Source organism: Pterocles gutturalis, unplaced genomic scaffold, assembly GCF_000699245.1.
Source record: "Pterocles gutturalis isolate BGI_N339 unplaced genomic scaffold, ASM69924v1 scaffold11427, whole genome shotgun sequence".
Classification (NCBI taxonomy): Eukaryota; Metazoa; Chordata; class Aves; order Pterocliformes; family Pteroclidae; genus Pterocles; species Pterocles gutturalis.
The window spans coordinates 56,375-67,008 of record NW_010110303.1 but is presented as its reverse complement, the minus strand read 5'-3'; the positions used below and the strand labels follow the sequence as shown (position 1 = coordinate 67,008).

Below are 10,634 nucleotides of genomic sequence, written 5' to 3'. Positions count from 1 at the left end.
TCCTGCTCGTCATTTTTCAATTGAAATTTTTTAGTGAATATGTTTAGAAACTTGACCTAATATGTATCCTGGGTCACCCACCATAAATTTTTCTCCCCACTGAAAATCTATATTTATTCCAACTCTTTCTTTCCTTTCTGTGATCACTTTCTAATTCGTTATAAAAACAAACTCCTTAGTTTCCATAGCAACATCTTGCAAGGGATTTTAGCAGTGTGACAAATTATTAGTTTATTTTCTATTTCTTTCATTTTCTGAGAAATCTAATAAATTGTGGGAGGCAGCATTTTCCTGACCAGTGATAGCTTGTATTTATCCTAACAACTGTTTCAAACACAAAAACTACCTGTGTTTATTAATGTATCTCTAAATGTGGTATATATTGGATTGTGGCTCACTGACCTGCAACATCTATGACTGTGTCTACTCAAAACATTAGAGCCTTGTGTGTGGCTGTGGCCACTAGTGTGGCTGAGTCTCTCACTATTATTATGCAAGAGTTCGTTGCTGTGAAAGGCAGGTGGGTATGCAGGGATTGTGTTTGGTTCCAGTGAACATTATGGTTCAAAGAGAGCATTACCTGCATAGTGCATAGGTGAACCCAACTGAAGTTCTGTGTGAAAACACAATTTGAAGCATCAAAGTTAATATAACTGTAACTTCAGAGAGACTGTGTTGGTGACCAGTTGCCTATGATGAGATTGTGCTACATTGCTGGAGAAGAGCAAACAATCGCTACCGGTGGTTCTTTGAAATAATATACTTCTGTGGGAATTCCACCACTTTCCCTTTCTTGCTTATGCTTAGAAATGTAAAGGAGCTGAGAAAGGATTGTTTCCATGTGAGGGCAAGGAGGAGTACAGTGGATCTGCTGCCTTGGAAAGCATTGCTTAAAATTCCAAATTTACACAATTAAAAAGGATTTTTACCCACCCTGGGATCCATATTGAGAATTTTTTTTAATTCCAAAATTACTAAGGAATTATTTTTCATCTTGCTTTAGACAAAAATAGTTCCCTTTAAGATATCTTGCCTAAGGCATTTTTGATTTTATACATTTCTAGTTTTACTTTGGGGAAAGTGAGGCAGCTTTGAGTTTAGTGAGATTCTTCTTTCCTATACCTCTTAGATCCTCTCCCCTTCTTTGGGGGAAAAAAAAAAAAATCTATCTTGCAGTGGAATTATTTCACTATGATGGTCTGATTTTTAATGAAATATCCTCTTTACATCTCTGTTTCCCAAATATCATCAATGCTTTCCCCTTCCTATTGTATCATTTCAGGTGTACATCAAAGTTATAGACACAAATAATCACAGGCCTCAGTTTTCTGCTTCAAAATATGAAGTTGTTATACCTGAAGACACTGTACCAGAGACGGAAATTCTGCAAGTCAGTGCCACAGACAGAGATGAGAAAAATAAACTGATTTATACTATGCAGGGCAGCACTGATCCCATCAGTCTTAAAAAGTTTCGTTTGGACCCTGGAACTGGCTCTCTTTATACTTCAGAAAAACTGGATCATGAGACCATGAACCAGCATGTTCTCACAGTAATGGTAAATAAACACAAAATTTCTTCTGTAGTCAATAGCAAACAGATTGTTTTGTAATGTCTTTAATTTGTCCCCTTAATTCGAACATTCATTTGTATGTTTAATTTGTATGCAGCCTTTGTGACTGGTACAGATAGAACCTTGAATTATTGCTAGTATTTGATGAACTAGTGAAATAACAGTGCTAATTACTAGTAATGTGCTAACTGTTTCAGGTTCGAGATCAAGATGTTCCTGTAAAGCGCAACTATGCTAGAATCATCATTAATGTTAGTGACACAAATGATCATGCTCCGTGGTTCACCAGCTCTTCCTATGAAGGACGGGTGTATGAGTCAGCAGCCGTGGGATCAGCAGTACTCCAGGTTACAGCATTAGATAAGGACAAAGGGAAAAATGCAGAAATTGTGTACTCAATTGAATCAGGTATATTGACTTTCTTACATCTTCAGTTTATTTTGAAACAGTGCTTGCTGATACTTTGTTTCAACTGCAGACATGTAAAAAAAAAGCTATAAAAGAGGGCAGTACAGGTGTATGCATTGTATTCTGTGAGATGTATTTAAGATACAGCATCAGAGCATTTAAAAGAAAACTGCAATGACAAATATCTCTCTTTCTTAGTTATTTATATTATTCTTTAGATACATTTGGAATATTTTAGTAGCAGTAGAAAAAAAGCTACCTTTAAACCCTGAAGAGGGTTGTGTTCTTTAGAAATTACAGAAACATTAAATTCTGATCTAAAAAAAAAAGCGTTCCTTTTTGATAATGTAAGTGGTATAGGCATAGATGAAAAGAGTAAACCTGAGACGAGTGCTTTCGTGTTTAGCACAATGTGAAAAAAAGGAGCTCAAAAATAACTTACAAATATCCATATACTTAACTACCAAATAGTTGCAGTTTTTAAGTTAAACCTTCTGAGAGATGTAGCAGGGAAGGGGTTGCTTTGCATGGTTCCCTCTGTCTGATTTTAAGTAGTGGGACTGTTCTTCTAGCTCAATAAAACATAAGAAATTTTTTAATAGCTGGTCAATTTGAAATTAAGGCTGCTTTCAGATTGCAGACCAGAGAAGAGCATTAAGTGCTGCTGCTTGTTTTTCATGTCAGAGTATCTTTCTGAACTTGCCTATAGCAATGCTATTCAAATGATGGCAATTTTGAATAATATGAAAACAGGATGACGTCTGAGTTCACTTACCAGATGGTAGTGAGTTTTGGTTCAGCCCATTAAGTCTAGATAATAAGCCTGCTGTTACCAAAGTCCTGAACTATATAGGCACTGACTGGAAAAAAAAGTTATTTAAATTTCATTATCTATGTGCATTGCTACTTTCAAGGTAGAACATAATTTAAATAAAAATCCCAGTAACAAGCATTAAGAAACTGTATATTAAAGAGAACAGTAGGTAAAAAGGTATTCAGTTACTGTTGCATGCAAGATGATATGGGCAAATGCATTTTTTTTATTTGACGTAAGTTACTTTTTGAAGCATAGAAATTGTTTACTGTAAATATTTTCCTTTTCTTTCCCCAATGTGTTATTTTGATATGAAAACATACTTTAACACTGTATTAAAATGAAGCTGTGATTATGATAATCTGAAGAGGAAGAATGTATTTTAAGTGTCTCAGTTGCTTAAAATATATGTTTGTTTTTCTGTTATTTGTAGAAATATGGCCTTTTTTACTAAGCAGGACACTGGTGTCCATGAAACTCTTCTCCTGCCTTTCCCATTTTAGTAGTGCTTGGTTTATGAATACCAAAACATGGAAAGAAAAAAATGTCTGTGTGTGCTCTCTAGAATGAAGTTACACCCTGTTCTCTTCCCTTCTTCTAGCTTTTTGTAGGAGTAAATGTAAGACTTTCTTGGGTTTGTTTTACAGGACTGTGATTTACTGGGAGGTTAAAGCATTATAATTGGTGTTCTAAGCCTATGGAAGGAACATTCCTTAAATGTTTGTAATGGCTGCTCAGATTTGTAATGGGATATTTGAAGAACGCCACTGTGTTTAGACCCTCACTAAAAGAAAAAAAAAAAAAAACAAAACACAAAAAAAACCCCCTCTTGCCTACTTGAGTGCATAACTCAGATGTTCTTAATGATTTTTTTCCATGCTGAGAACGTAGCTTTAGTAATGTAGTTTTTTTAAGTAAGTAAAATGTTAAATCTTACCTTATTTAGTACATGACATAAATATTGTGTGCAGTGAAGTTCAGCTATATATTTGAAAATATAAAGAAAACAAGTGTTCATCAAATGATAGTAGCTGCTAGTCCTCAGCAGGTAGTAGGTTTTTTGTTTTGTTTTGTTTTGTTTTTTTCCTAATACTATTACAGGGCATAACTTGTGTATATATTTGTATGAAGTTAGGAGAGAGAAAACTTTAGGTTCAATTCAGAAAGATTGATTTTGAAGTAGTGATTTGAGCGATACTTGCATAAGCTCTTAAGATTCACAAGTGTGAATTCATTAAAACACTTTTTTTTTTTTGAGCAGGCTAATTATTTTAGAACATAAAATGTAACTTGTATTCCACTAATGTCAACTTCTGAATATAATTTGCTTACAGCTTCAGTCAATATTTAAGTTGTCTTGAACATGAACTTAATGACAAAGATAATTTGAAGAAAATATGTGATTTATAATGTTGAAACTTGCAAAATTTTTTTTTCTCTTTTTTTAAGGTTTTTTAATGGAAAATGAAACTAATTTTTTGCATTTATTTCCAGGGCTTGAGTGGCTTTGCCAACTATATTTTATGCAATATTACCACAAGTTGACATAGAATTAGTGTTAACTCTTGATTACAGAAAACTTTGCAGAAAGGCTAATAAGAGTTTGTTAAACAAAGCTAAGAAACCTTAACATTCTGTGTTCTCGCTACGTTATCTCTTTTAATATATAGCTAGGTAAGCAATCATCCTTTAAGTTCTGTATACCTCTTTCTTAACTACTTTTCTTTTTCTTCACAGGGAATATTGGAAATTCCTTCTTTATAGATCCAATTTTGGGTATGATTAAAATTGCAAAGGAATTAGATCGTAGTAACCAGGAAGAATACAACCTGATGATAAAAGCTACAGACAAAGGAGATCCTCCAATGAGCGAAGTGACCTCTGTGCATATATTTGTTACAGTTTCTGATAATGCCTCACCAAAATTCACAGCCAAAGAATATTCTACAGAAATCAGTGAAAGTGCTAGCATTGGCAGTTTCGTTGGAATGGTTACAGCATACAGTCAGTCTTCTGTAGTTTATGAAATAAAAGATGGTAATGTAGGTGATGCCTTTGCTATCAACCCAAACTCAGGTGTCATTGTTTCTCAGAAGATACTTGATTTTGAAACTTTGCCTATTTACACTCTAACTGTTCAAGGAACAAACATGGCTGGCTTGTCCACTAATGCAACAGTTTTGGTACATCTTCAGGATGAGAATGACAATGCACCAATTTTTATGCAGGCTGAATATACAGGACTCATCAGTGAATCAGCTTCAATTAACAGTGTGGTTCTGACTGACAAGAATATCCCATTAGTAATTCGAGCTACAGATGCTGATAAAGAATCTCATGCTTTGCTTGTTTATCAAATTGTCGAACCATCTGTCCGGAAGTATTTTGCCATTGATTCTAGCACTGGTGCCATTCGGACAGTAATGAGTCTGGACTACGAGGAAACAAATATTTTCCACTTTTCAGTGCAAGTACATGATATGGGGATACCACGCTTATATGCAGAATATGCAGCTAATGTTACTATTTACGTAATAGACATCAATGATTGCCCTCCAGTGTTTTCAAGAGAGCTGTATGAGACATCCATTTTGGTTCCAACCTATAGAGGCGTGAAAGTCATCAGTGTAAATGCCACTGATGCTGATTCAGGCATTTTTTCACAATTAATTTATTCCATTATTGAAGGCAACATTGGAGAAAAATTTTCAATAAACCCCAAGACTGGAGATATAACAGTACAAAATGCAACTCAGTTAAGAAGCAGATATGAATTAACAGTGAGAGCATCTGATGGCAGATTTGCAAGCACCGCGTCAGTAAAAATCAGTGTGAGAGAAAGCAAAGCAAGCCAGCTGAAGTTCACACAGAGTTCTTACTCTGCAACAGTGCAGGAGAATTCCACAGAGGCAAAAACAATAGCTGTTGTTACTGCTATAGGGAATCAAATAAATGAGCCTTTGTTTTACCATATTCTAAATCCAGACAGCAGATTTAAAATAAGCCCAACTTCAGGAGTCCTGTCAACAACAGGAATACCATTTGATCGTGAACAGCAAGAATCTTTTGACGTGGTCATAGAAGTGACAGAGGAATATAAACCATCAGTTGTTGCACACGTTGTAGTTAAAGTCACAGTGGAAGATATAAATGATAATGCTCCATTTTTTGTCAATCTTCCATATTATGCTGTTGTTAAAGTAGACTCTGAAGTAGGCCATGTTATTCAGCGTGTCACTGCAGTAGATAAAGATACAGGCAGAAATGGAGAGGTGCATTACTATCTCAAAGAACATCATGAACATTTCCAAATTGATCCCACTGGTGAAATCTCACTGAAGAAGAAGTTTGAACTAGACACACTAAATAAGGAGTATCTGGTCACAGTAGTGGCAAAAGATGGAGGAGACCCTGCTTTTTCTGCTGAAGTTATAGTCCCAATTACAGTTATGAGTAAAGCTATGCCAGTTTTCGAAAAGGCTTTCTACAGTGCAGAGATACCAGAAAACATTCAGCTCCATAGTCCTGTGGTACATGTACAAGCAAACAGCCCAGAAGGACTTAAGGTGTTTTACAGCATCACAGATGGAGATCCTTTCAATCAGTTCACTATCAACTTCAACACAGGTGTTATAAATGTTGTTGCCCCTCTTGACTTTGAGTCTCATCCAGCTTACAAACTGAGTATTCGAGCAACAGACTCCCTAACTGGCGTGCATGCTGATGTGTTTGTAGACATAATAGTGGAAGACATCAATGATAATCCTCCTGTGTTTACAGAGCAGTCTTACACTGCAACCCTTTCTGAGGCATCTGTCATTGGAACATCTGTTGTACAAGTGAGTGCTACAGATGCCGATTCTGGAACAAACAGGGGGATTTCCTATCACCTCGTTGAGGATAATAGTGGAAGTCATGACTACTTCCATATAGATAGCAGCACTGGATTCGTTCTTACAGCAAGAAATTTGGACTATGAACAAATTAAACAACACAAATTACTAATAAGGGCCATAGATGGTGGCATGCTGCCCTTGAGCAGTGATACCATTTTAACTGTTGATGTGACCGATCTCAACGATAACCCCCCTGTTTTCAACCAAGTGCTTTATGAAGCTAAAATTAGTGAACTGGCTCCCCAAGGGCATTTTGTGATGTGTGTGCAAGCCTCAGATGCAGATAGTTCGGATGTTGACAAGCTGGAGTACTCCATTCTGACAGGCAATGACCAAAATAATTTTGTAATTAATGGTAAAACTGGCATTATCACCATCTCAAACCTACGCAGGCAGACATTAAAGTCACATTATAATCTTAACGTGTCTGTTTCTGATGGGGTCTTCAGAAGCTCAGCCCAAGTCCATATAACTGTAACCAGTGCCAACATGCACAGTCCTGTTTTCAGCCAGAATGAATATGAGGTTGAACTAGCTGAAAATGCTCCATTGCATACTTTGGTGACTGAAGTTAAAGCAACAGATGAAGATTCTGGTACTTACGGCCACATCACTTACCACATTGTGAATGACTTTGCCAAAGACAGATTTTATACAAATGAGAGAGGGCAGATATTTAACTCTGAAAAGCTTGACCGTGAAACACAAGCAGAAAAAGTAATTGCCATTAGTTTAATGGCCAAAGATTCAGGAGGAAAAGTTGCTTTCTGTACTGTTAATGTAATACTTACAGATGACAATGATAATGCTCCTCAATTCCGAGCCACAGAATATGAAGTAAATATTGGATCTAATGTTCCACGAGGTACATCTGTCATTAAAGTCTGGGCATCTGATGCTGATGAGGGTACAAATGCAGACATCACATATGCTATTGAAGCAGAGTCTGAAAATGTTAAAGAGAATTTAGAAATTGATTCATTGTCTGGTATAATTACTACTAAAGAAAGCTTAATTGGTTTAGAAAATGAGTTTCTGACCTTCTTTGTTAGAGCAGTTGATGGTGGATCCCCCAAAAAAGAGTCAGTTGTTCCTGTCTACGCTAGAATACTCCCACCAGAAGTGCCTCTTCCAAAATTCTCTGAGCCGTTTTACTCTTACACAGTTTCTGAGGACATTCCAGTTGGGACTGTGATAGATACTATCAAAGCAGAGCATAATCAGACTTTAGTATACAGCCTGATTAAAGGGAACACTCCTGAAAGCAACAGAGATGATTTTTTTGTGATTGACCAGCAGACTGGAGAGTTGAAACTTGAGAAGAACCTTGATCATGAAACAACTAAATGGTACCAGTTCTCAGTTCGAGCACAGTATGCAAGTGAAGATTATAATGTTGTTTCCTCAGTAGAGGTAAGCATTCAAGTAAAAGATGCAAATGATAACAAACCAGTTTTGGAGTCGAATCCATATGAAGCATTCATTGTAGAAAACATGCCAGCTGGAACAAGAGTCATCCAGGTTAAAGGAACTGACTTAGATTCAGGACTCAATGGGCAGGTTACTTACAGCTTGGATCCTTCTCAAGAACTAGACGTTATAGAGTCTTTTGTCGTAAACATGGAAACTGGTTGGATTACCACTCTCAAAGAACTCGATCATGAGAAACGAGACAAATACAAAATCACAGTGGTTGCATCTGATCGGGGTGAAAAAATTCAACTGTCTTCTATGTCTGTGGTTGAAGTTACTGTCACAGATGTGAATGACAATCCTCCACGCTTTACTGCAGAGATATATAAAGGAACAGTCAGTGAGGATGACCCTCCTGGAGGGGTAATTGCCATCTTGAGTACAACTGATGCTGATACAGAAGAAGCCAACAGACAAGTCTCTTATTACATTACAGGTAAATCTTTTTGAGTAATGTTGGAATAATCATTTAAGTGGTCGTGCAATTATGTCAGATATAACTTAATCTTCCAAATTATTGAAAAATTTTAGGAATTTACACTGAAATTAGTGATGTAGTTACAGTGTGAACGAAAGACATTTCACAAAACAATAGACTATTAATTTCCAGTGGAATATTTTATTGTCTTTATCATTTAGCATATGTCTTGATATGATATCTACAATGCTACATAAATTTCTACATTGATTTTTATAGATTCTATTGGATGCAGTTAAATTTGTTATATGAGTATCTACTGACTTTCTGCCTGGAAAATTAAGCTGTTTCCCTATAAAGCCACAGAGAGTGGCTGCTTCTTTCCAATTACATTTTTTCTCATTAGCTGTAACTTGGGGTTGATGGAGTAATAGTAGCAACCTCTCTCTTGTCTTTAACTAAATGTTTCTTTTTTGTATTTCAGGAGGTGATCCCTTGGGACAGTTTGCTGTTGAAAATATACAGAATGAATGGAAGGTCTATGTCAAAAAGCCTCTGGACAGGGAAGAAAAGGATAATTACCTTCTAAATATTACAGCTACTGATGGGACCTTTGCAACTAAAGCTGTGGTGGAGGTTAAAGTCCTTGATGCTAATGACAATAGCCCTGTTTGTGAAAAGGTAGGCACAATCTTGTATCTTCCCTGTCTAGCTTCTTCCATATGTAAAATGTAAACTTTCTCTAAAACTGCTTCTCAGGAGACTGACAAATAGGTATTCCTTTTATGCTGGTAGCAGAAATTTTGTCTATTAAGATAGAATGCTGTCAAAGAAAAGTTATTGCATGGACAAGTTTCTTAAATAAAAATGAAAAAAAAAGATCATTTATGTAATTTTAACACTTGATGGGTATTTGGAGAGTATGAGGAGAATCATAATACATTTTTCCTGTGTTAATGCATACTTCTTCAAAAGGAATTGTTTTAAGCTGAGCTGCAACCATGATAGTTTATATGCTCTATTTTCTGAAGGAAGCAAAGTCTCAAAGAAGGATGCATACCATCACTTAGTTGATGTATTTGTGCATCTCCTGTGATAAGAGTTGAAAAGACTGGAATATTATCCTGCAGTTGCATTCAGCAGCACTAGAAATCTGTAATCTGTTAATGTTAATGTCATGCTACAAAGCTGTCTACCTTACCAGATTTGATAGTCTGCAAAAATTGACAAAAAAAAACAAGGGCGGGGGAGGAAGAAAAAAAAAACGCAAAAAAACCCCCAAAAAAACAAACCTCACACAACAGAAAGGTGGACCCTGCAAGACACATAATTGCCTTACGAGAAAGCCCCGGATTTTCATAGCTTTTTTTTTTTTTCACTTTAGCGCAACTATCTTGTTGAATACATATTTGATGGTACTGAGTGAAAGGCAAAATCTTTTCTTGTTCTGTGAAGGATCAAATATTCAGTGAGCATTTGATTCTTTTTCTTTGTCAATGTTTAAGTTGATTACTTCTATATAAATGATTGCAGTTATATACAAACTTGTAAGTCGATGTTTTTCACTTTTTTCCTTTGTTGATATTAGTGTTATAAGGCTCAGTCCTTCCAATTTAATGCTCATCCCTGACATAGATGAGCTGTAAGAGTGTTTTAGAGCGTTTAAATTCTGGGTGGTTTTTTTGCTTTGTTTTTATTTAAAATGAAAGCTTTTATTTCATGTCATTACAAAAAAGGCAGGTATAAATTTCTTCTAGATTGAAATTACAGAAAAGATGATTTGCCAAAAGAAAAAAAAAAATTACCAAAAATGTATAACTCCTATTTTAGGAATTCATTTAATTATCAGTTAATCAGTTGTAAGTGTTTAGAGTTCTTAGCTATACTCAAGAGTCCCTGTGGTTGCAATATTAATTACCTTTCTGAATAGTCTAATAAATGTGAGATAATTAATTAGAAAATCATAAGTTCTTTTCATTTTCAGGTATTTCATCTTCTGATTCACTTCATGTGTTACCAAACATTAAAACAGGATATTCTCTCATCTGTCAT

The 10,634-nt window shown here is 35.7% G+C and overlaps 1 protein-coding gene across 3 annotated transcripts in view; it reads left to right on the top strand.

Moving 5' to 3' along the window:
• Positions 1–10,634, top strand: part of FAT1 (FAT atypical cadherin 1) — a 100,563-nt gene that overhangs the window by 64,581 nt on the left and 25,348 nt on the right. For all 3 annotated transcript variants that reach the window (XM_010073306.1, XM_010073305.1, XM_010073304.1), the window contains exons 7-10: positions 1,283–1,558; positions 1,771–1,981; positions 4,533–8,600; positions 9,067–9,263. In XM_010073306.1, the coding sequence (XP_010071608.1) occupies positions 1,283–1,558; positions 1,771–1,981; positions 4,533–8,600; positions 9,067–9,263 (4,752 nt within the window). The remainder of the gene's footprint in view (positions 1–1,282; positions 1,559–1,770; positions 1,982–4,532; positions 8,601–9,066; positions 9,264–10,634) is intronic.